The 15490-nt window shown below is 44.5% G+C and overlaps 1 protein-coding gene across 1 annotated transcript; it reads left to right on the top strand.

Annotated features, from left to right (window-relative positions):
* The first annotated feature begins 1248 nt into the window (after positions 1 to 1248).
* On the top strand, positions 1249 to 14802 carry cyp27a3 (cytochrome P450 family 27 subfamily A member 3). Its single transcript, XM_072397564.1, has 9 exons — positions 1249 to 1628; positions 2243 to 2433; positions 4332 to 4531; positions 7272 to 7469; positions 7895 to 8058; positions 10961 to 11127; positions 11625 to 11706; positions 12893 to 13099; positions 13636 to 14802. Exons 1-9 carry the CDS (start codon positions 1377 to 1379, stop codon positions 13795 to 13797), a joined length of 1623 nt encoding a protein of 540 aa, XP_072253665.1. The 5' UTR covers positions 1249 to 1376; the 3' UTR covers positions 13798 to 14802.
* Positions 14803 to 15490: the final 688 nt, after the last annotated feature.

Genomic DNA, 15490 nt, shown 5'->3' with positions numbered 1-15490 from the left:
CTTAAAAGGCTTTTTAAGTACGACTGCTGCTCAGTTTCTCATTCGAAGTAAAAAAGGTAATGTTAGCAGAGAAAAGGTTTATAAGAAGCACCAAACATCTCCACTTTGCTCTGGTCTGTCCAAAGGACATTGTTCCAGAAGTCTTGAGCTTTGTTCAGATGCAGCTTTGCAAACCTAAGCTGTGCTGCCATGTTCTTTTTAGAGAGAAGAGGCTTTCTCCTGCAGCCCTTCCAAACAAGCCATCCTTGTTCAGTCTTTTTCTAACTGTGCTGTCATGACCTTTAACCTTTAACACGCTAACTGAGGCCTGCAGAGTCTGAGATGTAGCTCTGGGCTTCTTCACCTTGGGGTGACCTTTAACCTTTAGCATGCTAACTGAGGCCTGTAGAGTCTGAGATGTAGCTCTGGGCTTCTTCACCTTGGGGTGACCTTTAACCTTTAACATGCTAACTGAGGCCTGTAGAGTCTGAGATGTAGCTCTGGGCTTCTTCACCTTGGGGTGAACTTGCTGGGACGTCCACTCCTGGGAAGATTGACAGCTGTCCTGAATGTTTTCCACTTGTGAATAATCTTTCTCTCTGTAGAATGATGGACTCCAGATAGTTTGGAAATGGCCTTATAACCCTTCCCAGACTGATGGGCAGCAGCAGCTGCTTCTCTAAGATCATGGCTGATGTCTTTCCTCCTTGGCATCGTGTTAAACTGACAGAACTTCTGCTTTTATAGAGCTGCTCACACTGTCTGATGATCAGTTAATCAGAGCATTGATCGGCAGCTGCTGGCTGCTTCTTATTCTCTTAGTTCCTGTGGAAGCAGTGAGGGTTCACTTAGTTTTTCACACACTGTTTCTACATTTTGTCCCAGTTTAGTTCAATAATAATGACTCAGTGAAATGTTTCATGTGTTAATCTGAGATTTTATTTAACACATTTTAAAACTCTGTAAGAACCAGGTGATTTATTATGATTCCCAGGTTAATGAAACCTTGAAAAAAGAAGAGGGTGTACTTTTTTTTTTACATGCCCGTTGCTCATTACAGTATAAAGTACCAAATGTTGATTCTTGGTGGTAAAATGCACGAGCAGCTACAAAAATCTGGTGCAGGTAATGTTTAACGTTATCAATTCTCGTGTTTTTTATTCCAGGCTTATATTTAAGCTGTTATTTTGTAAAACAGCTGTTATATAAAACAATAACCGGCTCTGTTGGCTGGGTAACTGCAGCAACCGCTGAACAAAGTCCACAGTTGGCTCAGATGTGCACTGCAAACAAGGAGTCATTATTTCCAGCCGCCGCGCACCGACACGCAGAGCGGGACTGAAACGCTGGTGTGAAACTCGTGGCTCCGCGGAAAACAGACGCGTTTCACGCTGAAAATGTTGAGAAAATCTCTGGTGAGCGTCGGGCTGCGGGTGAACCGACAGCAACGCAAAGGGATCGAGAGCCTGGCAGCGGGACTGAGCCAGGCGCGCCATGGGGACGTCCGCCTCCGCCAGTCATCCTCCAGCAGCACCGTGATGGGGGTTAACAAGCAGAAAACCATGGAGGATTTAGGTGGACCGACTTTCACCACCACCCTATACTGGCTTTTTGTTAAAGGCTATTTCCAAGTGACGCAGCAGATGCAAGTAAGTGGAATGGAGGCGAAACAATAGCGTTTTTCAGCGTTTTGAAATCTTTTGAACTATAGTACCCTCTGGCAGCCCCTCTGCAATCCTGTTAAGGTTCAATAAGTGTCCGTTCACCCAGAATAGGTCCGGATTGTCTTTTATGTGCATTGCACATTTAATTAAGTCTTAATTTGGTACAATTTGACTGTCAACAGACGCATGAGCAGCTTATAACATTCTTTATACCTTCTTATTACGCAGTCACGATGTTTCTGAAAGTTGCTGCTAAATATTTCCAACGATTTCCATTAATTTCTCTTTGTATTACCCCTTTTAACGAGTCATAACTTAAATGTTAAGCTACACTGAGAAAAACCACCGACAAAGTGCAGCATAAACCAACAGGAAGTCTTTTATAACATACTCACAGTAGTTTAACACAACCCAGAGTGCTGCTGGTGTAATTCATTTAGACTATAGATATGTGAGAGGTGACCATATATTCAACAAATAACCTTTGAAAGACAGTTCTTGATAAGTATTTCCTGATTTCAGTTTTAAATTGACCCTACAGGCATATTTTTAACTTTATAGCAGTTAATCCATTGAATAACCCACCGAATTTCTCACAGATCGAGCACAAGAAGATCTACGGGCCCCTCTGGAAGTCCAAATACGGCCCCATGGTTGTGGTGAATGTGGCCAGTGCTGAGCTGATAGAGCAGGTTCTGAGGCAGGAGGGGAGACACCCGGTGCGGACTGACATGCCGCACTGGAGGGGCTACAGAGAGCTCAGGAACCAGGCCCACGGACCCCTGACAGAGTGAGTCAAATCTCCCACTTTTTCCACTGTGTCCCAAATCTGCTCTGAATTCTAATTTCAAGAGTTTGTGTTCCTCAAATTTGCTCAGTATGAATTAATGATGGACGTCTGTTTGGAACAAGCAGTGGAAAAATACATCAAGACTATATTAAGCCTCAAGAAGACTCAGAAACAGGATTTATGAGGTCTCTGTTTCAGTTTAAAGTGCTAACAGCGCCGTGTCCCCTGATACTTTACGTGGACGCCTTTAAAGAAGCGTGCAGCAGTCTTCAGCTTTAGAAGTTAAACCGTTACATTGTCAGATCACGGCCTGCTGCTACTTTTCTGTACATATTTGGGGCATGTTTTGAAAGATAAGGGTTGTGTCTGGACCTGCTGCTCATTCTTCTCTCAGAGTGGATATCATCAACACGTCACAGAAGAAAACAAAGATAAAGGCCTTTATTTTAGGACCGATATTTCCCTCGTTGGAATTCAGTCTTTCCTGTCGGACTTGTTGAGGCAACACCTTTGTGTTGCTGAACTTTCAGACAGTGCCAGACACGCTGTTACTCTGAGAGACGGCATGCTGATCATGAAGTGAGCTGTGAGCTGAGCTTAGCTGTCTTACTGCCCTAAGAGCCCTTTACAGGAACCCAGCACATACCTTCTGAGTGCTCTGCACCATCTGTGACCGCAGGCCTTTTGTCTAATGAAGAGCACAATGTGCAGTTAGCTCTAAAGTATATATTTCCCTGTCAAAGCGGCTCCGGGCTTTTCTAAAGCAGCTTGCCGGTGTTGTTTTTGACGAGGAGGAGGAGGAGGAGCAGGTGGAAACAGCTTTCATTTGAATAGTTTCTGGAAATCTGTGACACGGAGAAGGTAACTAAAGCCAGAGTAGTATTACAGTTTGTGGCGTCACGTCTTATTGCATCATGGGATCTTATGGTGTGGACACAAGTTAGTTAAACTACATTAAAGGGGAAAGAACACTACCTTTGTTGTAAGACCTTAGATGTAATCTGATGCTGCCTTTTTCTTCACATGTTCAAACAAAATGTCCCTTGTTCTAAGAGCCTCTGAGTCTGCAATGAAGAGGCTCTGCAAGTAGGTCAGGGACAGAGCCACAGATAAGGGGAAGGTTAGAGAAGATATCAAACACTTTGAATATAGATTGGATCTCCATTAAATGCATTATAGGTGGTGGAATGAAAATGTAGCTGCAAAACTGCCCAGAAAAATCAGGGCCAGAGACGAAGGAAAAACCCGAAATGCTGAGATGCTCGGTTCAGATGAGACTGATGAGTCACAGAAAACGCCAGACGCACTTCCCCCAAAACACGGTGCCCACTGTAAAGTTTGGAGGTGGCAGCATCATGCTGTGGGGGCTGGGATGGAAGGCACTGGGACCGGGTCACCTTTCTGCATTAAAACCACCTTAAACATACAGCCAAAGCGACACTCTTGTGGTTTAAATATCTTAAAATGACCGAATCATGAAGAATGTTCCCGGGAACGCTCCAGCCTGAAGAAGCTGTTCTCAAACTTACAGACATGTTCCCCAAGAAACTTTAAGCTGCAAAAACACATTTCAGTTATTTATTGGGCAGAATCAGAGTTTCGTTCCTTTAATTCTGCTTCATCATCAGTTTCAGAGGAAAAGAACCTCAAAACATTTTCATTTGAACTACAAGCTGCAATGCAACAAAATAGGAGAAAAGCTACGGGGGGATGAATACTTTTGTAAGGCCAATAGAAATGTGCCTAACAAGCCCTAAAATGTTATATTTCTCATTGAAAACGGTCATCTTTCACCTTAAAGCTCAGCACGGTTACAGTAAGTCCGGTCGGTAATGGTAATGGTGCCATTTTTAGACTGACTTGCTGTCTTAAAGCATATTTCCTCATGATTTTTTTAGGATGGGAGCCAAGTGGCAGCGCATCCGCAGCATCCTGAACCCACGGATGCTGAAGCCCAAGCACGTCTCCTCCTACTCTGACACCATAAACGAGGTGGTGACAGACTTCATCGGCAGAGTAGCCTGGCTGCGGGACACCAAGGGGCAGGGAGTCATGGTCAATGACCTGACTGCAGAGCTCTACAAATTTGCTTTTGAAGGTGAGCAGAGAGCAAATATGCAGCACGATTCACTTAATTAGCTTTGGAAACGCTGCTGTTTTTAGAAATATCTTGAAAACTGGCCGTTACCAAGTAGTTAAATCATCACAAATGACTTTCTTTCCTCTCAAAGTCTGATTTTGATAACTGTGACAAAAGAGAATATGAAAAGCAGGCTGTAACACCTGAACAGCAGCTGCAGCGTGAGGTCAGCTGCTCGGCTTTCATGTCACAGATCATACATGAGAGACGGCAGAACCTCCCGTTAACTGCACTTGTCCTTGACTCTTTCACTGTAGATGTTGAGCGTGTGCGCTGTCATTCAGGGTATCAACGTTTGGCCTTCACAGCTGATTAGATACCGTGAGATAACCTGTGGGTTTGATCATTGAACCTTTTCAGATCACACAGGGAGGTTTAGGCACCTTTGACCACAGTAGTTTCCCGTGTTGTCGTCAGATTTAAGTTTAACATTTCAGGACTCCAGCTGCTCTTCCAAAGCAACAATTTAATTTGTGCTTTTTGCCTCCAAATTGTTAGAAGAGTTTAGGAAAACATCTATTTGATATGTAAGGAAATTGTCTGTATAACATAACTCAAAAGTAAAATGAATATTTAGCCTGAAGTTTCTGTTTCTGCATTTAGCAGACGCTTTTATCCAGAGCGACTTACAAATGAGGATCTAGCATTAAGCTAACATCAAAGCTAACAATAAGCTCCATAGAAGGAACCCAGGAGTCCGACTCTGTCAGAGGGGACAGAGTAGAGATAGGGTGCAGGCATAGAAGGAAGTGCAGAAAGATAAAGTGCAGAGATAGAGGGGGGAGGGAAGTACAAGGTAAGTGCTGGGATAGGAGATGCTCTCTGAAGAGCTGGGTTTTCAGGAGCTTCTTGAAGATAGACAGGGACGCCCCTGTTCTGGTAGCGCTCGGTAGGTCATTCCACCATCGTGGGACGACACATGAACAGAGTTTGGATTGTCTTAGGCGTGGTGTAGGAGCTGCTAGACGACAATCCTGGGACCAACGGAGGGACCCAGTTGGGACAGAAGCCTTTGCAAGAGCATTCAAGCAGATGGAGCCGTTCCATTAAGCTCTTTGTAGCTAACATCAGGGACTTGGATCTGATGCTAAGGGCAGCCAGAGGAGTTCAATGAACAGAGGGGGGATGTTCTGGACCATCTGCAGAGGTTTCACAGCACAGGCTGGAGACCAGTTAGGAGATGAACCATGGCCTGCAGCAGGAGCTGGGGGGCATGTTGGGTCAGGTATGGTCTGATCTTTCTTATGTTTAGTAATGCAAAGCGGCTGAACGAGCAACCGAGGTAACGTGATCTTTGAAGGTTAGTCGGTCATCAATCATGACACCCAAGTTGCAGTTACCTTTGAAGGAGCCAGAGATTCAGTTTGGATGCAGATGCTGTGTTGTACGGTTGGTTTGGCCGGGAATCTTGAACGTTACTGAAGAATGGCGTCACAGCACCCATCTTCAGTGGTTTTAGTTTGTTCTTCAGCCAACAAAATGCAGTAAAATCAGGTGGAGATCAGGAGAATATTTCACTTCTTTGCTTTAGTGTTTTTACGGTTTTTTTTTGGGTCATTATCCATCTGTTACCGTCGAGCACCGTCCCATCAGCTGTGCCGTTTCTGTATTTATTTAGTTTTTATGACTGTTACACCTCAGTTAAACTGCATGATTGATGAGGAGCTAACAAAGAAAAAGCCCAAACCTGCCCATGAAACAGGTGAGAACTTCGATTTCTAAACTTTTCTTCCAATTCTGATGTTGATACCCTCAAAATGAAGCTAAAGATCTGCTCATATCTGTTGTATATCTGTAACTTAAGTAAAGAGCTGGAATACTTGGATCGTGTAAGTGAAATATGATCGTTCAAACTCAATGTTAGGTTTTTATCTCTCAATCTTAGTCAGAGCCATCGATATAAAGCTACAACCATCTTCATCCAAAGGCAACAAACCTGTCTGCCAGCCCCATTTACTAAATATGTATTTAATAAGTATCCAAACTGAGGTGCAAAACAACCAGTCTTCATTTTTAAGGAGGTTTAGGTGCCAAACAGAACCAGGTCAGCCTACTTCCTCTGATTCCCACCTTTTTTAAACTTTAAACAGTAAAACAATGTTCCATAAAAAGCTTTTTCCCCCAGTTTGCTGCGTAGATTAACTCCCTAACATCGGCTCACTGCTGGAAAGCAACTGTTGCCTCATTCTCATGCTTTTGTAGCTTAAAATCAGAGCTTCTATGGTTAAAAATAGGCAGAAATACAATCTAATATTCATAAATAGCTTGTGATGAATGTGAAAATAAGAATCGTGGTGTTTTTGTTACATTGCAGGAAGCAGAGGGCAGGGCTCTCAGACTCTCAGGTTTCTGCAGAGGCCCACATTGGACTAACCAAACACTGGCTTTATAGAAAGAAGACTCCCTGCATTGTTTGCACTTTGAGCCACTTCCATAGATAGGTCATATCCTGCCATAGTTCCTACGGCACAGATGAGAGGAGACGGTTACTCAGTCAGCTGTTCACAGCGAGATGAAAACAGAGTGAAAACAGGACGATTAAAGCAGCAGATGAATGACCAAGAGTTTGGAACAAGGTGTTCTGCTAATGAGCATCAAGGCTTATAGCTCACCTAAACAGAGCAAAGTAGAAAGGTTTTACGCTCGGTGTCACTTTAATGCTGTTGTTTTACAGTAATAACCTGATTTTTGTCTCCAGGGGTCTGCTCGGTGTTGTTTGAGACTCGTATGGGCTGCATGAACGAGGTGGTGCCCGAAGAAACCCAGAAGTTCATCTTCTCGGTCGGGGAAATGCTGCGTCTCTCTCCGATCATTGTCCTCTTCCCCAGGTCCCTTTGGCCCTACTTGCCTCCCTGGAAACAGTTTGTGGCAACCTGGGATCATCTCTTCAAAGTTGGTGAGAAGAACTAAAGGGTGTTTCAACCGATACCTGGAATGTAATGTTTATTTCTCAGGAGATAAATAAGAGATCTGATGTCTGATTACAGGCTAAATCCTATGAGAATAGCTGGAGAATTTAGAAAATAGAAAAAGATCCACAGAGATTTCCTTAAGAAAGTGTAAATAAGACTGAAATAGCCTGACTGGGCCCATTAAAGATTTGCTGCTCAGCAGGGTAACAAGAGTTCAAGCTCCATGGACACTTTTCAGGTTGCATTATCAAATCATTTCAAGGTTAACAGACCAGCGACTCCCACAGAAGACAAAGTCCATCCTCCAGGTGTTGCCGACCTTTATCAGTCAGTTTGTCCCCATCTAGTGGGATAAAAGTGTCAGTTCCCCTGAGAAATTACAGATGAGATCCGTGTTCTCTTGTGCCAGCTGAGGATCTGGTGAAGGAGAAAATGGAGCAGATCCAGGAGAACGTGGAGCTGAACAAGAACATGGAGGGAGCGTACCTCACTCACCTGCTGCTCAGCGACCAGATGACGCCGTCTGAGATCCTGGGCAGCGTCACCGAACTCCTGCTGGCAGGAGTCGACACGGTGAGTCCACCCTCCACGTGCTTCTTGTTTCACTGCGTGCACGAGTCCTCGGTGTCGTTTACCTGACAGATCGAACTGTAACTTCCAGATTTCCTCCATGTTAATGGCTAATGCATTTTTTCATGTACTTAACCTCCCAAAAACTGAGCTGCTTTTCTTCTCAGCCAAACCAACCAAACACCACAGCATCTGCATCCAAACTGAATCTCTTGCTCCATCATAGGTAGCTGAAACTTAGGTGTCATGATTGATGACCGACTAACCTTCAAAGATCACGTTACCTCGGTTGCTCGTTCGTGCCGCTTTGCATTACTAAACATAAGAAAGATCAGACCATACCTGACCCAACATGCCCCCCAGCTCCTGCTGCAGGCCATGGTCATCTCCCTGCATCTTTGCATTGAGAGACAAGCATAGAATTATATTTAGCTTTCATATTTCTCACATTATAGCCGCGGCCATTCTTCTGCCTGCTCCTTTTCCATCGTTCTCATCATTTCTGCTGTTAAATTAGAGCGAAAAGCTGACAGATTAACACGAAGCAACGTCCAGACAGATGTGCCATAACTGCATTCATCCCCATCTCTTGCTCCATCATGTCCTGACTGATGACCAACTAACCTTCAAAGATCACGTTACCTCTGTTGCTCGTTCGTGCCGCTTTGCATTACTAAACATAAGAAAGATCAGATCATACCCGACCCAACATGCCCCCCAGCTCCTGCTGCAGGCCATGGTTCATCTCCCACCTTGACTCCTGCAACGTTCTCCTAACTGGTCTCCAGCCTGTGCTGTGAAACCTCTGCAGATGGTCCAGAACATCCCCCCTCTGTTCATTGAGCTCCTCTGGCTGCCCTTAGCCGCCCTTAGCATCAGATTCAAGTCCCTGATGTTAGCTACAAAGAGCTTAATGGAACGGCTCCATCTACTTGAATGCTCTTGCAAAGGCTTCTGTCCCAACTGGGTCCCTCCGTTGGTCCCAGGATTGTCGTCTAGCAGCTCCTACACCACGCCTAAGACAATCCAAACTCTGTTCATGTGTCGTCCCACGATGGTGGAATGACCTACCGAGCGCTACCAGAACAGGGGCGTCCCTGTCTATCTTCAAGAAGCTCCTGAAAACCCAGCTCTTCAGAGAGCATCTCCTATCCCAGCACTTACCTTGTACTTCCCTCCCCCCTCTATCTCTGCACTTTATCTTTCTGCACTTCCTTCTATGCCTGCACCCTATCTCTACTCTGTCCCCTCTGACAGAGTCGGACTCCTGGGTTCCTTCTATGTAGCTTATTGTTAGCTTTTTATAAAGCTGTTATATCTTCATTTGTAAGTCGCTTTGGATAAAAGCGTCTGATAAATACATAAACAGAAACATGTAAGAAGTGGTTTTTTAACATCTGCAAAGCTAGTTTCTGTCCAGTTTGAGGTTGATAAAAGGTTAAAACGACATGTGTACGGTCCCACATTCTGAGAACTGAACCAGAATCCAGCTCATTTATAAAGTAAATGTGAACAGCTCAACCTCCTCTTCAGTGATCACTTCATTCTGTGTAGACTTCTTAGATCTTTCTTTACAGATGACCCATTTAATAAGGTTTTTGAATGCATCTCATTCAGTAGAATTAAGGAATGATGAACAACAGATTCATTAAGTTTCACAAAATGTGGGACGGTTTCTTCAGAAAAGTTTCTTCTGTCTGAAGCAGGGATGTCCGAAGTCGGTCCTGCAGGTTTTAGATGCTTCCCTGCTTCTAATAAGTTCAAGGTCAGACTACTGCAATGGACTTTATGTCGGCGTCTCCCAGACTTCTCTCAGTCGCCTTCAACCTGTGCAAAATGCTGCAGCTGCCCGTCTTTAACCAACACTAACAGATCTGTGCACATCACTCCTGTTCTTAACTCCCTTCACTGGCTTCCTGTCCTTTATAGAACTGATTTTAAACTTTTAATGTTTGTTTTTAAAGCTCTTAACGGCCTCTTCCCATCGTATTTATCTGAGCTTTTAACTGTCTGTAACCCTGGCAGAGCTCTGAGGTCAACAAATCAACTTTAGCTGGAAGTGTTCAGGTCCAAATACAAGCCCTGGGGTGACCGAGCCTTTTCTGCTGCTGCCCCCAGGCTCTGGAATAAGCATCTTATTTCTGACCTGAGCCTCTTTAAATCTAAGCTAAAAACATACTTATTTCAGATGGCTTTTAATACCCAGTAGTATGGTGACACTTTTATATCATCTTATTAAATTTTGCTGTATTTTATTGCGTTTACTGTTATTTTATTGTTTTGTACTTATTCTTTTCTTTATTTATTATCTGATGTAAAGCACTTTGGTACCGAAATGGGTTGTTGTAAAGGGCTGTAGAAATAAATTACATTTACACACCTGATTCAGATGAAATGGACCTCTTCCAAAGGTGGTTAGGTTCTGCAGCAGCCTGCTGATGAAGCATTGATCTGAATCAGGTGTTGGAGCAGGAAACATCTAAAACCTGCAGGACAGCGGCCCTGGAGCACCAACCTTGGACATCCCTGGTCCAGAGTATAGTGAGGATGATGCTTATTGTGTTTAAGCAAAGCATCCATCAGCTGTCTCTCTCCACGGCAGGAGCCCCCTCATTGTGGCAGTTTTCACACTCATATATTTTGGCCCTCGAGGGCCGCCGTCCTGCAGGTTTTAGATGTTTCCCTGCTTCTACACACCTGATTCAGATGAAATGCATCTCTTCAAAAGGTTGTTAAGTTCTGCACAAAGCAGCTAACGAGGCATTGATCTGAATCAGGTGTTGGAGCAGGGACACATCTAAAACATCCCAGGTTTACAACTAACCCCCGAAAAATATCTAATCAGGTGTTATATGCAATGTGCCCAACACAGGCTGATTTGTGTTTTTCTTCCTCTCTGTTCCAGACCTCCAACACTATCTCATGGTCTCTTTATCACTTAGCAAAGGAGCCAGAGATCCAAGAACAGTTATACCAGGAAGTGATCAGCGTTTGTCCCGGAGACAAGGTGCCAACCAGCAACGACTTTGCTCAGATGCCCTTCCTGAAGGCCATCATCAGAGAGACTTTACGGTTAGAGGGATTCTTTTCCCAAACATCTGGATGTTTTATAAGCACAATTCTGCCTCAGAGGACTTCTGATCTGCTCTGCGGGACAATGGGCCATTTATTTCACAAAGAAAAGTACCAAAATCTACTGGATCTGTTTGGTCACTGGCTTCCTTTATCCAGCAGTGGAGAGAAAACCAGTTGAGCTAAACTTCTTATGTGACACGTAATAGTATAACGTGAAGATTCACATACTTTTTAAAGTAATTCCAGCAGTTAGACGACACGATTAAGGCTAAAGTAGGTTTAGCAAAGCTCTGTTCCACGAGGAAACTTTAAAAATTGCTTATACGGCATATTTCACAGCATCTGATTATGTTAAAAATATTCCTGCTTCGCGGCATCATTCATATGTGAAGCACTTTAGCAGCTGAACCTGTTTATATATCAACATTTAATCATTTAAATAGTTATTTTTCTGAAAGTTTTCTAGACTCTTTGCTGTGTTTTGTGGTCACCAGGCTGTATCCTGTGGTGCCCGGAAACGCTCGGGTCACTACTGAAAATGAGATCATTGTTGGAGACTATCTGTTCCCCAAAAAGGTGAGACACATGGTAGATAATCCCAGCCTCTGGTGTCTAAAGACGTTTCGTGCTGTTTAAAAAGAACCGTCTGGATCAGACACAAACCTACAGTCAACAGAACCCTGCAGTCTGCAGTGTTTAAGGCCCCACAACTGAATTAGAGCTCCCTTACTTTCATTTCTGAGGCTGATTCCTTGTTTATCAGCTTTTCTTTTTGACTCAATCGTCCCGTATCATCACACTCCCACCTCAGTGAGTCAGAACTGTGCATCCAGGCTGTCGCCAACATCCCGGAAACCTTCTGAGCTGATTCATTCATCCGAGCCACACCTGACTGAAGAATGTGACCCCAACATTCATCAGGCCTCCTCCAGAGTTCTTTAGCAAAGTTTAATCTGCAGTTTTGTGGCAAAGAGCCAGCAAAAGTTTCTCTCGAACATCCTCCACAGCCACACTTCACACTGACTGAACTGAGAGCTGATAACCAGCTGATGGTGCCTCTCCTCTTTAGTCTGGAGGCTGCAGCATCAGGTTCTGATCCATCCGCCCACAGAACAGTTTCCCACTCTGCTTCAGTCCGTTTTAAACGAGCTTCGGTCCAGAGAAGACGGCAGAGTTTCTGGATCATGTTCACATGTGGCTTCTTCCCTGCCTGATGGAGCTTTAACCTTCATCTGTGGATGTTACGCTGAGCTATGCTCAGAGACAATGACTCCTGGAAGTGTTCCTGAGCCCAGGCAGTGATTTCCAGGACAGAATCAGGTCTGTTTTTAATGCAGAGCTGCCAGGCCTGAAGCTCACAGACACCCAGGACTGATTTCACACACAGATGTCTCCAGAATCTTTGGATGATGTTATGTTCTGTACATGATGGAATATTTAAAGTTTTACTGAAATGACTATCATTTGTTGATAAAGTGTTTTGCAGATTGCTGAACCTCTGCCCATCTTGTTGATGAATAATATGTTATAACATATTAATAACATGTTAATAACCGTTATACCTGTCATAACATGTTAATAACCTGTCAATAACCGTCATAAAAGTTAATAACATGTTATAGCACATTAATAACCCGTTATAACAGTTAATAACCCGTTATAACAGTTAATAACCCGTTATAACATGTTAATAACCCGTTATAACATGTTAATAACCTGCTGCACGGTAAAAGTCGCACCTCATCACGATCTTTCTCCGCAGACGCTGTTCCACCTGTGCCACTACGCCGTGTCCTACGATGAGAGTATTTTCCCTGAGCCGCACACCTTCCTGCCTCAGCGTTGGCTCAGAGGAGTGGAGGATAAGTTCAAGCAGCACCCGTTTGGGTCGGTGCCGTTCGGCTTTGGTATCCGGGCGTGTTTAGGTCGGCGTGTGGCCGAGCTTGAGATGTATCTCCTCCTGTCCAGGGTAAGAGCATCTGTTGATTGAGCTGTAACTGCTCTGTGTTTGATGTTGAAATAAGCGTGTTGTAAAGTAAGCACACGGTTCATCGTTTGAATCCTTGTGTGGCCTCAGCTGGTGTCTTGGCTCCAGCTGGTCTTGTTTTGCTTATGTCTGAAACCGTGGTAACGGTGGCATTGACTTCACATCTAATATTCTCACAGGTTTTAATCCTTATACCTTTCAGATGGTCAATCATTCTGGTCAGATATCGGCTTCACTGTTTATATTTAAACCTTTCAGCCTTGTGGACTGAACAGGTTAAACAATCACCTCCATGTTCTCTTCCAGGAAGTCAGTTGATTTCTAGATAAAACCAGAGAGATGTTGACCTGTAGTAACTGTCCACCCAGTTCCCAGAGCTCAGTCTAATCTTACGTTGATCCGACATTTGAATGAATGCAAACAACTTACCCACCGTGGGACATTTGTGTTCTCAGCTGGTAGTTACTGGTAGTTATGAGATGTGCCTCACAGATAAACAACTCTGCTCTGTGTTGAAGCTGATAAAGCAGTACGAGGTGAGGCCGGACCCCGCCGGAGCAGCGGTGAAGCCCATCACCAGAACCCTGCTTTGTCCGTCTACACCAATCAACCTGCAGTTCCTGGACAGAAGAGCTGATCAGGCGGAGCCGAGAGAGACGGCAACAGTTTCTCAGTGTTAGTATTCACCCCGCGTTGCCTTCCTGTCACCAAGCGCCTGTTTATACAGAGTTCACTTCATGAGCACCGGCTGGAATGCACCGCCGCTGAAGCATAAGATCCAAACTGAGCGTGGCAGGTTGCTCACTATAAAACACACAGAACTGCTGAATGCAGTTTGTTTGGCTCAGCTCTACAGATGCCATGTTTTCAGGTCTATGAGCTGCTACTTAAAGGCTCCTTTCTGGGTGTTTTTTTTAATAGATTTCCAATAGTTTCTCCAAATAACTTTGTATGTTGGGGGATTGCTGCTGGCCTTGCCTTCACAGAGAAAGCTGCACTTATTCAAAAGTCAAGTTCATGTGTATTCAGAGAGTGACGCAATCTTTCAAATGTTGCCCTTGTGCACCTTTACAGTGGATTCAGAATGAAGAAGTTAAGATTAAGTGTGAACTTTCAGCTTAAATTCAAGGTTTGACAAGTGTCACACAGGAGTTGCTCTTTTTATGGCAGTTTAAGAAAGAAAAAGGTGTTAAATTTGCATTTGGAAGCGTATAATCCATGTAGGTGTGGATACAAGTTGGAGGGGAGGATGTTATTATGCTGAAAAAGTAAGACTGACTCATCAGAGAAGGGGGAACTGAGAAGGGGGGGCAATTAAGCATTTGGTAAAATCTTGAAAAGAAGGATCGGGAGACCAAAAACCCTGGAAGACCGGGGGCAAAGATGCATATAACTGTGTGTGGATTCATGACTGAAGCTGCACAGAGAGGCAGTAAAGTGCAGAAGAACAGACAGTCTGCAGCGTAAAGTCTGCGAGGAGAGGAGACAGAAGGACTGTAGGACGACTGCTGAACCAGAAGCAGTCTGTTAATATCTGTTCTCCTCAGAGAGCTCTTCTAACCGGGGGCTCACACCAAAAGCGTTGTGAGCGACCACAGCCGCTCACAACCCGCCGCTTCTACTTCCTCTGCCGCCGGAAGCGGCCAAAGGGGCGGGGCTTATATGTATAGCAACTAGCATATATATATAATAATCCATCCATACATCGGTTCCCTCTTTCACCATGGATCGTACTCTTGGCAGCCTTCTTTGTGTTTGCGCTCTGCCGTTTTCCGCCCTTTTCTGCCGTTTTCCGCCCTTTTCTGCCTTCCGAATCCAGATCGGCCCTAATTGGCTGTCGTCGCTTCGCGTCACTGCTCATTTGCATAAAGTTGAGCCTTTCTTAACCCTTGAAGCTCATGAAGCTCATGACGCCGGCCGCTCATCGACGCCAGCTTACATTGAAAATGAACGGCAGCTGGCCGCTCACGCCGCTTTTGGTGTGAGCTCCCCGGTTATCCACGACACATGGCTGCATAGGCCTGGGCCGATAATCAGAAAATCAATGAATCGCAGCGAGCATTGCCTCCACACGCAGAGCGCAGCAAGTGAGCCTCGTGCGGAGCAACGCGAGGAAAAGAGATTGCAAAGCCCCGGTGTGGGAATATTTCAGCTTCAAACCGAACGAGCCAGTAGGTCAAATTTGTTCAAAAGTGGTGGCACCTAAAGTATAACCACCTGACCCAGTTTTCCCAGCTGGAAGCACAATGGTGTGCGCTCCCAGAAAGTGAAGTTAGCTGCATCACAAATAAATGCAATTCAGCAGAGACCGAGAGTTATTTAGGGTATTTAAACGTTCTTAAAATTACAATGGTAAAAAACACTGCGAAATAA

Source organism: Leuresthes tenuis, unplaced genomic scaffold (assembly GCF_036924035.1).
Source record: "Leuresthes tenuis unplaced genomic scaffold, fLeuTen1.0.hap1 SCAF_12, whole genome shotgun sequence".
NCBI classification, from domain to species: domain Eukaryota; kingdom Metazoa; phylum Chordata; class Actinopteri; order Atheriniformes; family Atherinopsidae; genus Leuresthes; species Leuresthes tenuis.
The sequence above is the reverse complement of the archived record's forward strand: the minus strand, read 5'-3'. Positions and strand labels throughout refer to the sequence as shown.